We start from the raw sequence: 20,924 nt of genomic DNA on the forward strand, positions 1-20,924 counted from the left end.
ACCAGAAAGAGAAACGGTGTCAAAGTTATTTTCATATCGTTTAGGTCAGGGCTGTAAATGAACTGAACAAAACACATTTTCAATATTAAACATTCCAGACACTTTATGTATAAAGTACAGACAAATATAAACATGCACTTGTACGCGTTCAAACAACGTAGAAATCAACCGTTGGTACCCTCTCCCATTTTCAAGTAACATATCCCTATAAAACCCGATTATACTCACTAATGGTTCTGACTAATTAAGCACATATTTGACTTATTGAATGTATAAATTGGAAGATATTGTCTTCGTATGTATAACACAAATGAATTGCATGAGTGTGCGATGTTTTTTTTTATGCGTCAGACTGACTGGTCATAGCATCGATTTGTTGTTTGAATATTCGACGCTTAATGCTAGGAATAATTCTTAAAATGCAATTGGGTGCACGTGTGCCATATTGTGTAAGAGAAATCGCTGGCCATAGATTGGATCAGGTTAGAATGAACAAATACACTCTCACTTTACTGATGAACACTGAAATAGTTATGATTTAAATGGTTGGCTGAAAAGTGGGAGAAGGGGGAGGTTCGCAGAAGGTACTCACCGAGTTTTATAATTATCGAATTTTTCTCGAAAATCAGACACATTTGGTACTGATTCTCGAAATTATAATTCGAAATTCATTCATTTAAAAGCGAAGCATCCATAGATGCGTTTTCGTGCATTGAATAAAACACAAAAATAACGAATTTCTGTCAGACAAATCGAGAAAGGACGAAATTTGACCAGAAAATTTGTACAATAGACTCACGGAAAAATATGTCTTCAAGTCAACCCAAAACCCACTTCTTTCGATGTTGGTCCATTTTGAAATGTCTATTTATTGAATCTATTTTTCATCGAAGAAGACGAAACCGCCATGATGATTCCACCGAAGATGACGTCACCCTGTCACACATCACACGTGTTGACAGGATCAACACGAGAAAGGTCACCGGGTTAAGAGTGGCGATAACAACCGAGTTATGATCATATCGCCGACACCAAATAAATATGATGGACTTCGCTGACAGAAACAAACTAGTAAAGATGTGATTGTCGTCAAAGATAAAAAAAACGAACAAAAGATGTCAATATTGATGAATCCAGTCTGACAGTTTGACAGTTTGTGTGTGGACATGGTATCTGGACCGCGCAGATGTCGGGACAGCGCCCCCATGACGGCAAACATCGAGAGTCGATGGTCAAATTAATGGGCATTTTGATTAAGTTAGGGACTCCGTTCCACGCAAAATTTAAGGTTTGATTTGTTCGGCGTAATTTGGCATATTTTGGGTTACCGTATTCTACCGCCAGTGGCGGATCCAGCAAAATGTATTGGGGGGAGGGGGGGGGGGTCCAAGCTACGCTTAAGATATACGGAGCGTAAATCGCAGAGAAGCTATGCGTAATCCAGATAATACGAATCGTCATGCGTTTGGGGGGCATGCCCCCCCTCTGGATCCGCCACTGTCTACCGCCATGAGTCACAGTTGCGCGAATATTGACTGCGAGTTCTACTATTTTACACAAATAACGGACAAGTTGCGAAAGGGGTAACCCAATTTATGGACGGCCAATATTTCGCATTATTGTATTTTGAGACTTGCAGACACATCCCAAGACTAATTGAAAATAATGAAAGTTAGCAACTCAGTGAGTCGTGTTGTTCATTTCATGACAGATCTAGCGATTTTTGGCCTAAATGCCCGGGGAAAAAATTCCTCTAAGTTCGCCCTCCAGCAACAATTTGCTTTTGTGTCCTCATTCACAAAGTCGATACTGTAAGAATCGGTAGTTGTTCGTCACTGAATATGCATTTTTTTCGAGATTTGCCTTACTTTAAATGACGGACTACTGCATAACCTGATAGAGCTGTTGGAACGACGATTGCTCACACCCATCTCACATCACTGTGACCAGAAATTCTGCTTAATGTATTTGACAGGAACAGTGCAAATGTCTCACCAATTACTATCTGTGTAGAAGTTCTCACAAAAATGTAACATCCTTAAAAATTTGTTTTAGACCGAAAATTTCAAAGTTGAAAGAAAAAAGAGATTGTGTTCTTTTCGAACATGTAGTTTATTGAGCGTACATCATCGACGTTTTGTGAGAAATAACCGCAATTTATTTTTCTACATAATAGCACAATGACAAGACGTAAATCACCCTCTGTTGTCCGCCTGCCCGGCGCCTGTTCTAACCGAATGTGTTCTGAATGCCCAATTCGCGCGATATAAAGGACGCCCTCTAGAAAATGAGTGATCAATAGATCACTGACATAACATTGAGGGCGCTGCTTATTTGTGTGAGCACAGCAGTAATATTCATTGCATGCACAGCTTCATGTTGACACAAAAATAAAAATAAGCACATGAAGTTCTGTGTAAACATAATTATTTTTTTCAGCAAGGAAATGATTTCTGTTATCATATGTGATATGCATCATATCACAACGCAGATTGTTTTTTTTTTTGGGGGGGGGGGGGGGTTCAGTACTAGAATTGACTTTCACTGCAAGTACTTTGGCGTAATTGATTCGTTTGTTTGTGTGTGATTGAGGCTACGTAGCCACCCTTGTCAGCCCATCTTCACTATTCATAGTTTGCTTTTTACCCAATCGCCTCACCAATATACTAGTAGTACCCTGGTAGATCTTGCTCAGCGAGTGTGCATTAAAGTGCGCCCTCTATGGCAATTCAACATCCCAACATATGTCGATGCTCCCTAATGCTGATTGGCGCATATTTTAATGGCATAGTCAATCAGATTTATCTATTTAACTGAGATCAAATATGCGATCTATCAGTGAAATTATGCATGGGTTTGTTTGAGAGTAAGTTTACATCAAGCTCATTATTCAGATGATGCTGCCAGCCAACACAGGAACCCAGGTAGCTGTTGGAATGGGCATACTTGATATAGAATATTCTATATGTACTTAATTTGTAATTTGGTTGGGTAATATTTAGTAATGAAAGCTACATGAATAAATAAACATTCCAACAATTCAGAATTCTGGAATTTTGGTAGCATGAGAATATTAAAATTTTTTTTTCTATAAAATAATTTGAATTGAATGTTTTTCATAATGTGAATTTTGATGTGATCGTGCACTGCCCCAACACCCCCCCCCCCCCAAGTGTAAACTTTGACACTTCTTTGTAATAAACTTATTTTTACACATTTCCCTTATCCAATGGATTAGTGTAAGGATTTCAGGACAGGAGTGGGTGGGGAGAAAAAGTAGAACTTGTTTGTTATACCATATTTGTACCATACCTATTAGTAGTGTAAATGCTTACATAAACAAGAGGTGTTGCTGTCGTCAAAATAAATATTATTTTAATGATTTAGTATGCAATAAATGTGATTTTCAGTTTTAACGAATATGGTATGATTTGTTTAGTAACGTGTCTACCATCCTGGAAATATCCCATTACTAAGCAGGAAGCAGAAACCACCAAAATTAAAGGGCTGAGGTCATCATGCAGCGATGTTAAAATCTTAAGCAAACAATGTAGTTTACATGCAGTATATATGTCTATATAGGACCCAAATTGAACACAACACGGCATAAAAACCACTACCCTTTAATACACACTGTAACACACTGAGAAACAAACACACATAAACGCATTATAATATTATTTACTAATGCCTGAGTGGCAAACATTATGAATACAACCCTGAGGTTATTTGTACATATACATATCAAACATTTGAAAAACTGTACCGGTACTCTTTGTTTTTAACAACAACAAAAAAATAAAAAAAAATTGCATACATGTTTTAGACATCACAGTTGTTAGATGAATGTACAGTGTTACTCGATTCTTACTTCAAAACAAAGTCTTTTTAATTTCCAAAACATAAATCTTTACAGTATTTAATCTAAAAGGCAGAGTTGGTAAAGATTTTGATTTAAAAAACATTACCTGGTACACTGTACACCAGTTAATACAACACAGCCAGACAAACTAATCCTCCTTAGCCATCAATGTTTACTGCCCCGTCAGTTATCTAAGTACTGTAAATGCATTAATTATTCACTTGGTTTTAATTTCACAATTTTTGCTGATAAGTGAAATTCACTAATTTAAATCTACGTGAACATGTAAAATAACAATAAAACACATGTTTCCTTGAGAAATTCGTGAAATTAAAACACAGTGAATAAGCTCAAAACATTGAAACAGTGGAATTAAATGTCAGTGAAAATAAATGGTTTTACAGTATGTCGTTATGGATGTATGTAACTTTATAAACAAGTAAAAATGCAGAAATTTAAAAAGCACTACCAATTTTTGATATAGTGTGAAACATTCCTTCAAATAAATGAAAAATAGCAAAAGAAAATGGATACCTAACTAGTTTCCATGGAAACAATGACTTTGTGATTTTCCCACATCGCTAAGCACTCCTCTCAACCAATCAGATTTTTCAATTGGCCAAAATATTGTTTATATATTTTAAATAATTAAACTTTTTTTTCTTCAAATCTTGAAATTTCAGGAAATTTGTGTGTTAGCCACATTCATCCTTAAACAAGAAATCTCTGACCAGTGTCAGTGAGCCAATGACTTTATACAGCAGGAACTCTGACTAGCTTGATATCTCGTGATGATTTGCCTTTTACAGTTTGAACCCCCCCCCCCCCAAAAGTTATGTACAGCCTTTTGTGAACCTACACGCATACTGGATATTATCAATTTTGTTTGGTCTAACCATCACACCATTATGAAAATCTAAAACTGTAATTTCACAAACAATGCCTTAAAAATAAACAGCTCTCTCTTTCTCTAGATAAAGTTTACACTGTAATGACATAAAAGAAAACGATTTTTCATTTATATAAAACTTCCTTATTAAAAAACACTTAAAAAAATAGTACTGTGATAACAATTATATACTGTGTATACTTTTAAAAAAAAATTGATAAATATGTTAATTTTATTTCTATGTAAATGTACATTTCGAATATTTTATAGAAAGTACCACAAAAGCTAGGGAGTCCAATAAATTAAGAGAGCACCAAGACTCCCTAGCTATTCCTCTAGATTATATTCAACATATAATGAGCTCAAATAAATTTGAAAAAATAACATGAAATAAAGATTTGTAATATTCACCCCATTAGATCCATGGGAGTAGTGTTTTCACCGTACCTATATACAGGAATAAGTTTATTGCAAATGGTTTTAATTTTGCAAAGCAAAAATTTTCACCAGTGACGACAATTACTGTTCAACAGTTCACAATACCTTAAGATGCCAGTTGTCATGGAAACAATGTATTTTACACAAACTGTATGTGTTGCACAGATATAGAGGTCATATAAGCTCATATATGTTACCAGCAATCAGCGGGTTGGGTCACAGATGATCACTGTCCGAGGCCACAGGTCTCTATTACCAATGCTTATGTTGGTAGGTCAAAGGTCATCTTGAGTTACTTCATGAGGTCAATCACTGAGGTCACATAAGTCAACTTTCACTATCCATCACCACATTTACGGTTAGGGCTGACCACCAATTAAATATAGTTTTAAAATCCCTGAACCTAATAGCGATGAATTTCAATAGGATCTTCTGCAAGAATTAAAAAAAAAACGTAATTATATTCATAATCCTTCTTTTAATGCAAATATGGAGTTGTACTAAAAAATAAAGATTTTTGAAAAAAAATTAGGACAAGTTTCTTAAAATACATCACAAAAGAATGCCATTTCATGGTGGCATGGGACAACAGCTCCATGGCATTACACAATAAACCAATGAACATTGTCATGTAATTTATGACCAACTTTCCCAAAAGTTAAGACAATTATTATTTTCATATTTTTTTCTTGCGGGGTAAAGGCATCAGATAATACTAGTGTATCATTTCAACCCTGAAATTACCCATGACATGTCAGCAATGAAAAGCTGAATGACATTTGTGTTGATTTCGCACCAAAATGTTAGTACAAAGTTTTCAACTAATTGCATTGTTTTTCAAATGATGTCAAAATCATTATGAAATCCAAAGATTATTCATTAAGTTAATTGGACAATATTACTCAATCATTTGAAAGAAATTACATCATTGAACACCAGATGGCGCCATATGCCAATATGATTCATACATCCAACACTACTATCATGGCATTTTCACCGTACCTTTTTTATGTCGACACAACACACCCCTGAGCCCATCTCTACACCTGCAAACACCAGGGGCCACACACTTTTCACTATCCTTACATTTGGGATTGCATACAGCTGTGGATAAAAGAAATAAGCATGAGACTGTTTCACTGCACATTTCAAAGTGCTTAGTCGATGACAATCCTTGTTTATGGGGTATGTTTTATTGTTTGTGTATTCCAAACACATACATAATTTATCTGCATAATAAAATTAAATCATTGTTGTAACATTCATAGCCACTGCAAATAACAATATGGTCAGAGTTACATGAAAACAACAGTTCCATTTGCAAGGAACTGATCACTGTCTATTGTTAAGCCTCCCTTGTATATTCTACAAGGCCTTTAAACTTTTGTTAAATCATTTACTACTGTGTTTTACTTTTAAGCATGACAGTTTTACCATGCTTGACCACTTAAATGCTTAAATTGAAGGAAACGTTAGAGGTCATTGCTTTAATATTCATACAACCAATTGGTGCTATGCAGTATCATAACAGCAACACCAAAAATCAATTAGACCTGAACTTGGGAGCTATTTTATCCATTATTCAGGGGCCATTATAAACACTACACAGGCCTCTGAGGAAGAATGACCTTGTCAATGTCACAATAGACAACTTATGTTATCTTATGTTATATGATATTTTGCTTGGAATTAGATCTCTCATAGCCATTTTGTTTAATTGTGAAGGCAACTCTGTACACACAAAATACTAACTTAAGTACCAAATAGTGACCAGATAATTTTCAAGAAAAATTAAACTTCAACTTACCATTTTGGCAGGTAAGACCTTTATATTGAGGTGTACATTGACACCTATTGGATTCTGTGCAAGTACCACCATTTTGGCATACAGGATTACAGACTGGCTTAACTGGAATTAATAAAACACAAACAAACAAACAAACACAATTAAACAAAATATTTCATTTTGTTATCATTCAAAACACAGATAAATTTTGTGCTGTGGTTTGGAAAACTGGATTCTATTGTGTATACTTTGCATGACTAATTTGATGAAAAATAACAACAAAGCTCACCCTTTTTCCTCTTTGCTGGAAACATTTTACAACATAATACTCCAGTTGTCAAACCCGGATGATAGCGACAGTTGGGTTGACCGTTCTTTCTGTGTCCGTAGAATATATCTATTCTACCCTCTCCAAGACACGAGCCATGCTTTCGATGTCTCTGTGAACAGTTTCGTCCAATCCCACCCATTCTATCACCATCTACTGTTTCAGTACACCTACACAAGAAGTTATAAAGCAATCATTATGTGATGAACTTTTTTTGAAAGCATTAAGAGTCCAGAGTTTGCCATGACAAAAAAAGCCAATTGCCTGGCAAGACCAAGAAACATATATCATTGAAGCAATTGCTTCTATGCCCTCTGTGAATTTTGAGACCAGCAGTTCTAACAGTTAAATATCCATTATTATGAAATGCTGATAACATGTTATTGTGCAGCATGAACAATCATTATATTCACATTATCGTAGTATGTAACATCAATTTGCCGTAATAAGACAATTTGACTGATAACTGTACCACAAAATAAATTGTAGCAGTGCCATGGTTGCAGTGTGACACGAGAGACGATCATTTTTCAAAGAACATTGAATGTACCCATTGCGTTGTGATTTCACAGAATGTGCAGTACTGTTACCTAGTAACAATAAACATGCATTATCATCAAGACATACCTGGTACACTGTCCCATGTTGTTAGCGGCATTATATGCAAAGCAACCATCCACACTGACTGCGTCTTCCCACGTAACTGAGCTTAACAAATCAGTGTCTTGATCACTACAGACATGCCATCCTCTGGCACACAGTGTCTTACCACGCTGTACATGTCCGTGCCATCCACCCTCACACGCAGCCACATCGGGTATGTGACCCAATCCTTCCACCGACCCATCGTGGCACCCGCCAAGCATAGACTGCCAATCTACAATAGATACAAATATCATGGATATCAGATGTTGATGTACATCATTAAAAGCTTTTCAAGCAATTCAAAAACAAAGGATTAATGTACAATGGCCTTTGAGGGCGCACTGCATGTTCTTACCTGGGTATCTGACTGTCACATGTATTGTCTGCATATCATTACCAGCCACGTTTGTTGCAACACATTTGTATCTACCACTATCGGAAACATCAACTTTCAAAATTTCCAACATTCCTGTAAAAATAGAAAATATTTTACAATTATAAAGATTTACATATAAGTGATTTATCACATAGTGAAATGAAGAAACAATACTCAATGTGTACATACATTACCACTAGGTGGCGGCCTTTGATGAACACTGTAATTTGTATTGAGACTAGACAATAAAACTACTGTAAAAGGATTAACTATTCACTGGGTTTTAATTTTGCTTATTTCACTGACTGGAAAATGTGCTAAATTAAAACACAGTGAATATGTAAAATTTAGCATAGAACAAAACCATGAATTTAAAACCCACTATGCCTGAAATGGTAAATCAGCAAAATTTAAACCCAGTGAAAATTAGTCATTTTACAGTATATTTACTCTATCGCATAAATTTACATAAATGCCAGTGGTGCGTCTTGGTCAAAACAAGCAGCCTATCGGCTGAGATAGCTCCGCTGTTAGCAATGCACATTTCAATTAAAGAACTAAAGACATCATTAGAAAATGAACAATATGAATAGTATCAAAGCAATCGGACTTACAGTTTTTAACAAATAGTCGAAAATATCACTTTTTACCAAAAATTACAAAAATATTCACCAAAATAAATTAATTAGAGAATTGAAGATATCATCACAAAATGAACAAATCTGAGAGGTCCACATGTAGTACCTATATATGTAATATCAAAGCAATCGGACTTACAGTTTTCAACAAGAAGTCGAAAATATCACTTTTTACCAAAAATGACAAAAATATTCACCAAAATTAGAAAACTGAAGATATCATCACAAAATGAACAAATCTGAGAAAGGTCTACATGTAGTATCTATATATGTAATATCAAAGCAATTGAACTATTGGTTTTTAACAAGAAGTCGAAAATATCACTTTTTACCAAAAATTACAAAAATATTCACCAAAATTAGAGAATTGAAGATATCATCACGAAATGAACAAATCTGAGAGAGGTCCACATGTAGTACCTATATATGTAGTATCAAAGCAATTGGACTTGCGGTTTTTAACAAGAAGTCGAAAATATCACTTTTTACCAAAAATGACAAAAATATTCACCAAAATTAGAGAATTAAAGATATCATTACAAAATGAACAAATCTGAGAGAAGTCCACATGTAGTACCTATATATGTAATACCAAAGCAATTGCACTTGCGGTTTTTAACAAGAAGTCGAAAATATCACTTTTTACCAAAAATGACAAAAATATTCACCAAAATTAGAAAATTGAAGATATCAACATGAAATGAACAAACCTAAGAGAGGTCTACCCAAGGTACATATACACCAAGTATCAAAGCATTCAGGCTTGTAGTTTTCAAGAAGAAGTCGAAAAAGTAAAACATTGACACGGACGACGACGACGGACGATGGACAATCACTCATATGATAAGCTCCGCTGGACAAAGTCGACAGCGGAGCTAATAAAATACAAGTCATTGTCAATGACACGTCCCCGTTCCGTTCATATTTGAGTGACATATACATTCAAAGCAGATCATGACCGAAATGCACCTGCATATGTACAACACATTGTACTAAATCTGAACAAAATCCATGCATGCATGACTGAGATCCGGTTCTGGAATTGTGAAAATACGTGATTTTAATGCATTTTCGGCCTTAAAATGGCCATCATTCAGCTATTGCTAAGCGGATCATGAAACAAATGCACATACATATTTGTGACATGATGTACCTTGTGTGTGTGAAGTTTGAACTTGATCAATCCAGACATGTCTTGGATACGGATCCAGAACTGAATTCTTTAAGAAAATGGCCGCCAGTCGGCCATTTCGAACTTGATCCGAAAAAAAAAATGACGTGCATCAAGGTCCTATTATGTTTAATGTAAGTACCGAATTTGAACAAAATCCGTCCATGCATAACTGAGATCCGGGTTCGGAATGGTGAAAATGTGCGATTTCAATGCATTTTCGGCCTTAAAGCGGCCCCCATTTGGCTATCGTTAATGGGATCTTGAAACAAATGCACATACATATTTGTGACATGATGTACCTTGTGTGTGTGAAGTTTGAACTTGATCAATCCAGACATGTCTCGGATACGAATCCAGAACTGAATTCTTTAAAACAAAATGGCCGCCAGTCGGCCATTTCGAACTTGATCTGAAAAAAAAAAATGACGTGCATCAAGGTCCTATTATGTTTAATGTATGTACCAAATTTGAATGAAATCCGTTCATGCATAACTGAGATCTGGGTCCAGAATGGTGAAAATGTGCGATTTCAATGCATTTTCGGCCTTAAAGCGGCCGCCATTTGGCTATCGTTAATGGGATCATGAAACAAATGCACATACATATTTGTGACATGATGTACCTTGTGTGTGTGAAGTTTGAACTTGATCAATCCAGACATGTCTCGGATACGGATCCAGAACTGAATTCTTTAAAACAAAATGGCCGCCAGTCGGCCATTTCGAACTTGATCTGAAAAAAAAAATGACGTGCATCAAGGTCCTATTATGTTTAATGTATGTACCAAATTTGAATGAAATCCGTCCATGCATAACTGAGATCTGGGTCCGGAATGGTGAAAATGTGCGATTTCAATGCATTTTCGGCCTTAAAGCGGCCGCCATTTGGCTATCGTTAATGGGATCATGAAACAAATGCACATACATATTTGTGACATGATGTACCTTGTGTGTGTGAAGTTTGAACTTGATCAATCCAGACATGTCTCTGATACGGATCCAGAACTGAATTCTTTAAAACAAAATGGCCGCCAGTCGGCCATTTCGAACTTGATCCGAAAAAAAAAATGACGTGCATCAAGGTCCTATTATGTTTAATGTATGTACCAAATTTGAACGAAATCCGTCCATGCATAACTGAGATCCGGGTCCGGAATGGTGAAAATGTGCCATTTTGATGCATTTTCGGCCTTAAAATGGCCGCTTTTCGGCTATCGTTAATCGGATCATGAAAAAAATGCATGTGCATATGTCCCATATAATGTGTGATGTATGAGTGAAGTTTGAACATAATCGGTCCATGCATGTTCGAGATACAGGTGATCACGGACGCACGGACGCACGGACGGACGGACGCACACAGGGCAAAACATAAGTCCCCGTTTTCGGACTCCGTCCGAACGGGGACTAAATATGTGAATGATACAGCATATAATTAATGCAATGTGACAACCAGAGAAAATTTGATAATGAACTGATCTTTAATGACATCAAGTCTCTGTCTGTTACTCAACATCTGCCTGTGGTGATGTATATATTTTCTGAAAGCTTGGATATAAGACACTACAGAAGAATGTATTTTGGAACTTTGTTGGCTAATGCGACGTAGAATCTTGTAAACAATGTGAAAATTTCAGTTGTTTCACGGTTTGTATGTGTACTCACAAGGTCACTGAAATTCTCATTCTCGTATACCTCGTGCATAAAACCTTTTTATAGTGTGAAACCTAGATATACATCACTGGTTCTCTCCCGACATCAAGGAAGCAGACTTACCTAAATCTGGAGTTATTTTTATTAGTTCAGAATCATCTACAATAACTTTGCCATCTTTATACCATTTGATGGAAGGAGTTGGTTTGCCCGTGGCGTGGCATTCAAGCATCGTATGACGACCAAACACAGACACCACTTTACTCTGCGTTGACACAATTATTCGTGGTTTGATTTCTATAAATGAAATCAGAAATACATGTATAATTTAGCATTCTTGCAAGCTGCTGAAAACACTTTCCAGACAAGCAACATCATTGACATAACACTTCCCAATTACTCATTTGTTTTAAACAAAGTAGTGGACATGCGTCAGCGATCTCTCCTTTTTGGGTCTTTTGCACTGATTTTTGACGAATTGAATTTAAAATATAGGAAAAAAGGTATATTTGCTGGATTTTAGTCATTCCTTCAGCGAAAATTACCTCCAAGTGAAAATAAAATATTTTACAGTATTTAATAATGTTCATGTCTCAAATGTTCATGTCTCATACAGACTACGGTATATTCACAATTTACATTCCTACCCCACCCACCCTTTTCCTTAAAAGCTTTCATGGGTTGACTCATTAAATATCAGATATTTTCAATCAATATTATGGCAAGCACCATTATTATGACGGTACCAAAAAACGAACATGTATTGGCTATTTATTCCAACTGAATTACCAACACAGATTAAATAAAAATAATTCTTCAATGCAGTAAATGAATCGGAAATCATGTTATAGGATCCGCCAGATACAGGACGGAAATTACATGGAAGCAAATTACCGTTATTAATGACGATTATAACTCAAACACAGTCATGCAAAAAGGACTTCTCAGTGTGTCTCAAAACCCCTTGATTTTTGTCAAAAACAGAATAATCCCCTTTGAATGGACTGTATATCTCATGTACACAAAAGTTATATTTTATGCCATGATGATGTACAAACAGCATAAAACTGATTTCATGGTAGAAAACAACTAAATGGATACCTGGTAATGGTAATAATAGCCTGTATTTGATGGGAAATATTTTCCGCTATTAATTCATACATATCAACTGGAATTAAATCTTTAGGGGTAGCCTTACATGATGGCAATACTTTTCAATATTGTGCAAAGATTATCTGTTCTTGAACTTTAATGACGAACACGTCTTGTATTTTTTGTTGTTGCAATAATCAAGAAAATCTCATTAGCGATGATCGGTAAATTGTGCTATTTTATACCAGTTATCAGTAAGCACTGGATATAGGTAATTTGAATGAAAATACTTGTAATTGGGCCTAAATAAAAATAAGTGTTCGAAAATTTAGCTATGATAAACATGATAAAATTGTGATATGACTAAGGCCTCATTAAAGACCCATGTAAGGGTAATGGACCCTAACAATGGACTCTCAGTTTCTTTCATGTCAGCTGCTGTAAACATATAAGCTCCCATATATAAGTTTCGGTTGTGTCGATTTTCAGCAATGGGGGAGGAGGGGGGAGGGGTAGTCCCCTATTTTTCTTGGAGAGTGATAGAGGAATTTTCTTCTCTTTTTTGACATGAAACGTGACATAAGGGTATGCAGATGCCAAGATATATTTTCAGAGAGAAATTTAAATTTTTGGGGTAAAGGGCCTTATTAACTGTTAGGTCTCACATTCTTACCTTCTGGTTTGCAACACATCACGCCCGTCATGACCCCAGGAATGTATGAACACGCTCTCTTCAGATAACTGTCTATACAACAACTTGCATCGATTCGACCTCTCCCAAGACATGAACTCTGACCTTCATTCTGATGGGGACAACCTTTCCCAACACCTCCTAGGTCATCCTAAAACATAAGAGGAAGTAATTAATAAATAGGTATTGTAACAAGACACACTGCATTTTAAGTTTAAGTTTGTGAATACCGCCCTCTACAGGTGACTTAAAGTTTTGTTTTGTTTTTGCCAAAGCTACATCCCCAGTTCTCCCATGGTAAATGCCCAAAACCCAGGGCTAATTTGAATAATAGTTTCACATTATTTACATATTTAGATATTTACATACTTTGCTACAATAGGAATATTTGACAATTCAGTTACCATGAATGGGTTAAACCACCAGACTATTAAGTGCATTATACAACTGGAACCGTATTCTATGTTTAAGACAAGATGAGATGGCAGTGTGTCCATCTTTTTTTCTAAAACAACATACACTGTGTGCTTCTGGTCGATTTTAATACAGAAAACTTATTTCTTTTTTCACATTTATAAATTTAAAATGTTTTTTAATGTTTTTGAATCAGGGGAATCAAGGCTACAACATTTGTTTGTTTTGTTATTTCAACTGCATGTACATGCAAGACTATTGGGGCTTAACCTAGATTAGTTTTAGCAGAGTCAGTCTCCTGACTTGTTTCCCTCCCCCTTAAATCATCCAAGCATTCTAAATGGTCTGTCTGACCTTTTTCAATGTTAACGCATATAGTTTCAGTCTACCTTGTAACCATGGCAAAGTGTCTCTGCGCTAGATCTGAATTGTCCTTACATGACATCGTTGCCTAGCATTGTCAGTCTATAAAAACCAAGTTTAAACAAGCAGCCTGTCGGCTGAGATAGCTCCGCTGTTAGCAATGCACATGGCAATTAAAGAACAGAAGATATCATTAGAAAATGAACAAATCTGAGAGAGGTCCACATGTAGTACCTATTATACAGGGTTCTCCACGGTTTGAAAATTAAACAGGGCGCGCCAATGTGAAGTGGGCGTGGCACATTTGTAACGTGCATCATTGGCAAGGATGGAAACTAAAAAATCTATTAATCTACATATATTATTACATATGCATAACATATATTTATTATTACAAAATGAATAGGAATTTTGAAGAGCTATTATTAAGTAAACGTCAGCACGTACAATCAGCTGATTTTAGCTGCACGATTCCTCAAGCGGCGACATCAGTTGTTTACAAGTAATGATCGCGTCCAGAAAATAACGTAACAAGTTTGTTAATTTATTTTCCCAAATAGATACATACATGCTTTATTTAATTTTTAGCAAAAATTTATATTTATGATTTATATTTATTTGGACGAAGCAAAATAAAATGTATGTCGCACAAACGTTCGTAATTGGTTTATTAAAAAACTTGCATGAATGGCACCAAAAACCAAGGTGATCAAACGAAATAAAATGTACACAATAGAAGATTTTCGATCTGCAGTTAACAGTTACTATCAAAAATAATAGAATTAGGTATAAAATAAACAAAATACATACTTAAAAGAATAATTTTCATTCGAATCGAAAGTTTGTTGATGTCTGCTTCGTTGAAAACAGCTATGACCCGGAAACAGTTCATTTTACTGTGTGCACCCTGATACTATGTAACGATGCTTTTGATTGGCCAAAGCCACGCATTGACGCGAAAAACAACCAATCAGAATATTTGTTCCAAAAGAACACAAGTAAATTTATTTCCTCCACTTATGATGCGAGTTGAAAGCATGGACGTTTTAATGGGGTTTTTAAATCGTGATTTAAAGAAAATTCAACTTTAAATAGTGACATTTAAATATAAACATTTACATGTTCAAGCAAGCATTCGTGTGGACTTCTTGGTGATCAGCAATGTCTGTGATGGTACGTCGGCTGCGCTGGTCGTTTGTTCCACTCGGCGGTGACGATGTTGCTGCTACCTAGTCACGGCGTGAACTTGGTTTTAACCATAGACCTTATGGTTTAGCGAATGGTTTTACCGATAACGATTTTATATATTTGACGTCACCCTGGCAGTAAAAATATGGGTACGGTAATGCACTTTTCTAGGCCACATGTTCATTTTTAATCGTGTTGAAAAAACTTGTAACTTTTTGTTTGGTGGTGTTATCACCTCACGGTGACCTGCTACAATAACAAACCGTAATTTTCAGTTGCACCATGATGAACCAGTTACCCTGAGCACGATGAATCATCTTCGGAAGACAATGAGTGTTGGCCCGTTTTGTAAACAATTCTTTGTCTGGGACCATGCAGGGCGCACAGGAAATATAACAGGGCGCTGACAATTTAAACAGGGCGCCAATTTCAGATAACAGGGCGCGGCGCCCTGTAAAAACCCCTCGTGGAGAACCCTGGACTATATGTATAATATATCAAAGCAATTGGACTTGCGGTTTTCAACAAGAAGTCGAAAATATCACTTTTTACCAAAAATTACAAAAATATTCATCAAAATTAAAGAATTAAAGATATCATTATGAAATGAACAAATCTGAGAGAGGTCCACATGTAGTACCTATATATGTAATATCAAAGCAATTGGACTTGCGGTTTTCAACAAGAAGTCGAAAATATCACTTTTTACCAAAAATTACAAAAATATTCACCGAAATTAGAGAATTAAAGATATCATTACAAAATGAACAAATCTGAGAGAGGTCCACATGTAGTACCTATATATGTAATATCAAAGCAATTGGACTTGCGGTTTTCAACAAGAAGTTGAAAATATCACTTTTTACCAAAAATTACAAAAATATTCACCAAAATTAGAGAATTAAAGATATCATTACAAAATGAACAAATCTGAGAGAGGTCCACATGTAGTACCTATATATGTAATATCAAAGCAATTGGACTTGCGGTTTTCAACAAGAAGTCGAAAATATCACTTTTTACCAAAAATTACAAAAATATTCACCAAAATTAGAGAATTGAAGATATCATTACAAAATAAACAAATCTGAGAGAGGTCGACATGTAGTACCTTTATATGTAATATCAAAGCAATTGGACTTGCGGTTTTCAACAAGAAGTTGAAAATATCACTTTTTACCAAAAATTACAAAAATATTCACCAAAATTAGAGAATTAAAGATATCATTACAAAATGAACAAATCTGAGAGAGGTCCACATGTAGTACCTATATATGTAATATCAAAGCAATTGGACTTGCGGTTTTCAACAAGAAGTCGAAAATATCACTTTTTACCAAAAATTACAAAAATATTCACCAAAATTAGAGAATTGAAGATATCATTACAAAATAAACAAATCTGAGAGAGGTCGACATGTACCTTTATATGTAATATCAAAGCAATTGGACTTGCGGTTTTCAACAAGAAGTCGAAAATATCACTTTTTACCAAAAATGACAAAAATATTCACCAAAATTAGAGAATTAAAGATATCATTACAAAATGAACAAATCTGAGAGAGGTCCATATGTAGAACCTATATATGTAATATCAAAGCAATTGCACTTGCGGTTTTCAACAAGAAGTCGAAAATATCACTTTTTACTAAAAATGACAAAAATATTCACCAAAATTAGAGAATTGAAGATATCATCATGAAATGAACAAATCTGAGAGAGGTCTACCCAAGGTACATATACACCAAGTATCAAAGCATTCAGGCTTGTAGTTTTCAAGAAGAAGTCGAAAAAGTAAAACATTGACACGGACGACGACGACGGACAATCACTCATATGATAAGCTCCGCTCGACAAAGTCGACAGCGGAACTAAAAACCGAGAATGCTAACTTATTTTTTATTACTAAAATTTTGTTTTTGTGTCCCTTAACATCCACGTAACTTATGTTGGAGTAAGAGAAAAACAGATGTGAGAATATTGTGCTAATGTAAGTCGGTTTAAAAATGGAGGAGTTAACACCCCCAAGTATGTATATTACGTTATTGTGACCTGGGCCTAAACTATTACTGCTCAATTGAAAGTTTGATTGTAAGAATTATTGTTTTGTACATAAGATAATGAGACCCTTATCGTTTTAATCACTGGGTACAACTTTCGTCGACGTTACTTTTTAGTGAGAATACAGTAGTGTGTATACAATGACAGCATTTGTCTGTATTCCATTTAGAATGCACCATAGTGGAGTCCATGCATGCACTGATCTGCTCAGTAAATAAAAGTCTCTCATAACTGCCACTCACACAACTACAATTAACTATAGCGAACTGAATTTAAAAAAAAAAAAAGTACTTTTCGCTTAATTTTCTTTTTCTTAACTTTAACAATCAAAGAAACAACAATTGAAAAAGAAGGTTTGAAAGAAAATAAAACAGAGAGTAAATAGACATTGTACGGGTATCACAGGTGAACTATTGTAATCCAGACAAAGATGCTGAAAGCGTTACAGAATGGAAAAAATGTCCAACATTTACAGATAAAAAGAATGTATATTGTTGAGTCGGATACAGAAAGTGACAGAAACGTATTTGTTTTTGTTGTTTATCTTAGGACTTTCCCATGGAATGCACAAGAATATAAGCAAAGAATTCAACATGAAAGAGATTGGAATTTTAATCCCTATAGCTAAGAAAACAGCGTCAAGTGAAACATTTTAACCTTTGGTCAAGATTTCACACTTTTTCTCTTATCTCCGAAATGTTTAACTATTCTACAACTATGAAAAAAGAGGCGTCTCCTAGAATAGTGCAGTGTGGATCCTCCTCAGAGTTTATCTAATGGTTGAAATTCAAGTTGAAAGCCATATCCCTGGAGCATCTGCTAAGTCTACTTTACTAGAAAAAAGAATGGTTGGCCTTAGATCCTAGTGCTGAGACAACATTACGTCTCATCAAGTGTTAACAGGATTAACATGTGGCAGATTTCGCACCTTAAAAACAAGTCCAATAATGAATAAGTGCATTTTTAGCGTATTTCCTTTCAAAGAAATGTACCTCAAATGGAAATAAGCATGTAAGCCAAAAATGTTTGCAAATATTGACTAGTATTACGTCTCATCAAGTGTTAACAGGATTGCAACAAAAACAAAAAAAATTCCTCACCCTGCCAGGTTTTCAGTACTATTACTGTAATTGTTTTTCTAGAAGTGCTTCTCCAAGAGAAGCGCAAATAAAACAAAACTTGTTGTACACGGAACCATTAAAACAGTGTTCACAACTAACATGAGACATGAAACATTTTCCTGATGGTTTAATTTTTTGTCCCAGGTTTTTTACTCTTATGAGACAAATTGTCACAATTGTAAGAAAACACATGTGACAATTTATAAGTTTAGATAGAGTAAATAAAATTAAAACACTATTATTCGGGGAACAAAATACTTCATGTCTGATGTTCAAGTTCCTCATGGATGGGTTATTGACTTATAAATATTTTGACCATAGAAACTCCACATGTGCTACTAATAGAACAAATACAATAATTTTACACCTATCATAAATGTTAGCTCATTCACTACTTATTGACAATACAGCATTTGTAATTCCTAATTAACTCCCAACAATTTTAGCTACTGTAGAATACTTTATTTTCGCTTGGAATTTATTTTCGCTATTTTCGCTGAAGGGATGATTCCGTGAAAATAAAATCCAGCGAATATACATTTTTTCCTATATTTTACATTAATCTCATCAAAAATCAGTGAAAATAAATTCCAAGCAAAACGCCCAAAAAGCCTTTTCAGCGAAAATAAATTCCAGCGAAAATAAAGTATTCCACAGTATCTCAATTAAAACACAAACATGTACCCACTGGGCCTTAAAGGGCAGTGGCTGTCGCACTGCAACCTGTTCGATATGGAACGCATGGCGACGTAAACAATGCATGTCAAATTGTGCACATAAAATTTTAACATGTGCTGCGTGATGACCACTATTGATTTGAAATGTCCCCTCAATCTATATTGCCAATAATATATTCTGCGCATGGGGATGTCTATATTTAAACAATTAACTCAACAGAAGGTAATAAGTTTATTGTTTGGGTACTTGGTGACTCTGTGATTGCAGGTACTAACTAACTACTAATCAAGATCATAAGGTGAAATAAAATTAAAATATTGCTGTTTTATTTTATCATGTAGTCTTTATAATATTGAAATGAAGACAGAACCCTGTGTTCTATGCATGTCTGTTGAGCACTGCGCATTTTACCATGCTTGTCTACTGAGATAACAAGTTTCAACTTTAACATTAGATTATTGATAAAAACTAGAATAAGATATCTTTAAAACATGTTTTCTGACACAAATCAAGTAATTACACATACAATGCATTACCAATCCTTCTATTTTAAAATTTTGTTGGTTTTCTGTTCTGTTTTTATAAGTTTTTGCTTCAACAAGGTCTGAAACCATGAAGGAGACAAATTAGATCAGATTATTGAACAAACTGACAGGGATGGTCAGGTTATCAGGACAACATTTTATTTTTGGCCATAATATCACAAAAATAGATAATAGTTGGTCGGACTTTGGTCACTACTGTGCTATGTCCGCTGATTGCAACACAGCTCCGATGGGGGAAGGAATAACAGCATAACGACACACCCACAGAACAATGGCGACCAACATCAACACAATGTGATAACATTTCAACAAATGTCATTCATTGTCCTCCATCAAAAAACACATGTAGAGAAAGTCTGATGGACTCACACTGATGTTTTTAACAAGTTTATATAAAAGATCTACACATGTTGGATTTCCGGCCAGAGCAAAAGTCCTTGAGCTAACAAAAGGTGTTTATCAAATGGTAGAATCGTGCAAGTATCAATCCGTAGAGTTACTAGTGATGGTGTAACTTGATTGACATGTGGCAGATTACGCTCCTTAAAAACAAGTACAATAATAAAGTGCACTTTTAGCGTATTTCCTTTAAAAGAAATGTACATGTACCTCAAATGGAAATAAGCATGTAAGCCAAAAACGTTTGCAAGTATTGACTAGTATTGAAATAGAACTTCACAGCATTTTTATCACACAATTTATAGTTTTTCATTAATTTTTTCTAAATTTATGATATTAAATGTGAAGTTTAGCTCAAACAGGGACTAATACATCAGCAAAGTTTCAGGAAGTCCCTGACTCAAACATATGAATGGGAGATTAAAAAAATGAAAATAGAATGATAACAAACTGAGACACTGCATCATTAATTTTTAATTTTTTTTTTAAATATTATTTTGTTTGCAGGCTTTAATGAAAAATCAAAAATGGTGTGCAGTAAAAATCAACATGTTTATTTCAACACAACACCTGTCAAAAACTTTG

At 35.0% G+C, this 20,924-nt stretch overlaps 1 protein-coding gene and 1 long non-coding RNA gene across 2 annotated transcripts in view; one reads left to right on the forward strand and one right to left on the reverse strand.

Annotated features, from left to right (window-relative positions):
* Positions 1 to 3,665: 3,665 nt before the first annotated feature.
* LOC144354181 (uncharacterized) overlaps positions 3,666 to 20,924 on the reverse strand; it is a 43,020-nt gene continuing 25,761 nt past the window's right edge. The window contains exons 3-10 of the mRNA XM_085504375.1: positions 13,554 to 13,722; positions 11,912 to 12,085; positions 8,304 to 8,417; positions 7,931 to 8,180; positions 7,265 to 7,473; positions 6,997 to 7,098; positions 6,192 to 6,293; positions 3,666 to 5,621 (exon numbers count right to left, since the gene is read on the reverse strand). Coding sequence (XP_085360501.1) covers positions 5,593 to 5,621; positions 6,192 to 6,293; positions 6,997 to 7,098; positions 7,265 to 7,473; positions 7,931 to 8,180; positions 8,304 to 8,417; positions 11,912 to 12,085; positions 13,554 to 13,722 — 1,149 coding nt within the window. The 3' untranslated portion in view covers positions 3,666 to 5,592. The remainder of the gene's footprint in view (positions 5,622 to 6,191; positions 6,294 to 6,996; positions 7,099 to 7,264; positions 7,474 to 7,930; positions 8,181 to 8,303; positions 8,418 to 11,911; positions 12,086 to 13,553; positions 13,723 to 20,924) is intronic.
* Positions 15,416 to 18,183, forward strand: LOC146737971 (uncharacterized). Its single transcript, XR_014930795.1, has 2 exons — positions 15,416 to 15,685; positions 18,146 to 18,183. It is a non-coding gene; the product is annotated as an uncharacterized LOC146737971 (long non-coding RNA).

Source organism: Saccoglossus kowalevskii, chromosome 10, assembly GCF_978046115.1.
Source record: "Saccoglossus kowalevskii chromosome 10, keSacKowa6.1, whole genome shotgun sequence".
Lineage (NCBI taxonomy): Eukaryota > Metazoa > Hemichordata > Enteropneusta > Harrimaniidae > Saccoglossus > Saccoglossus kowalevskii.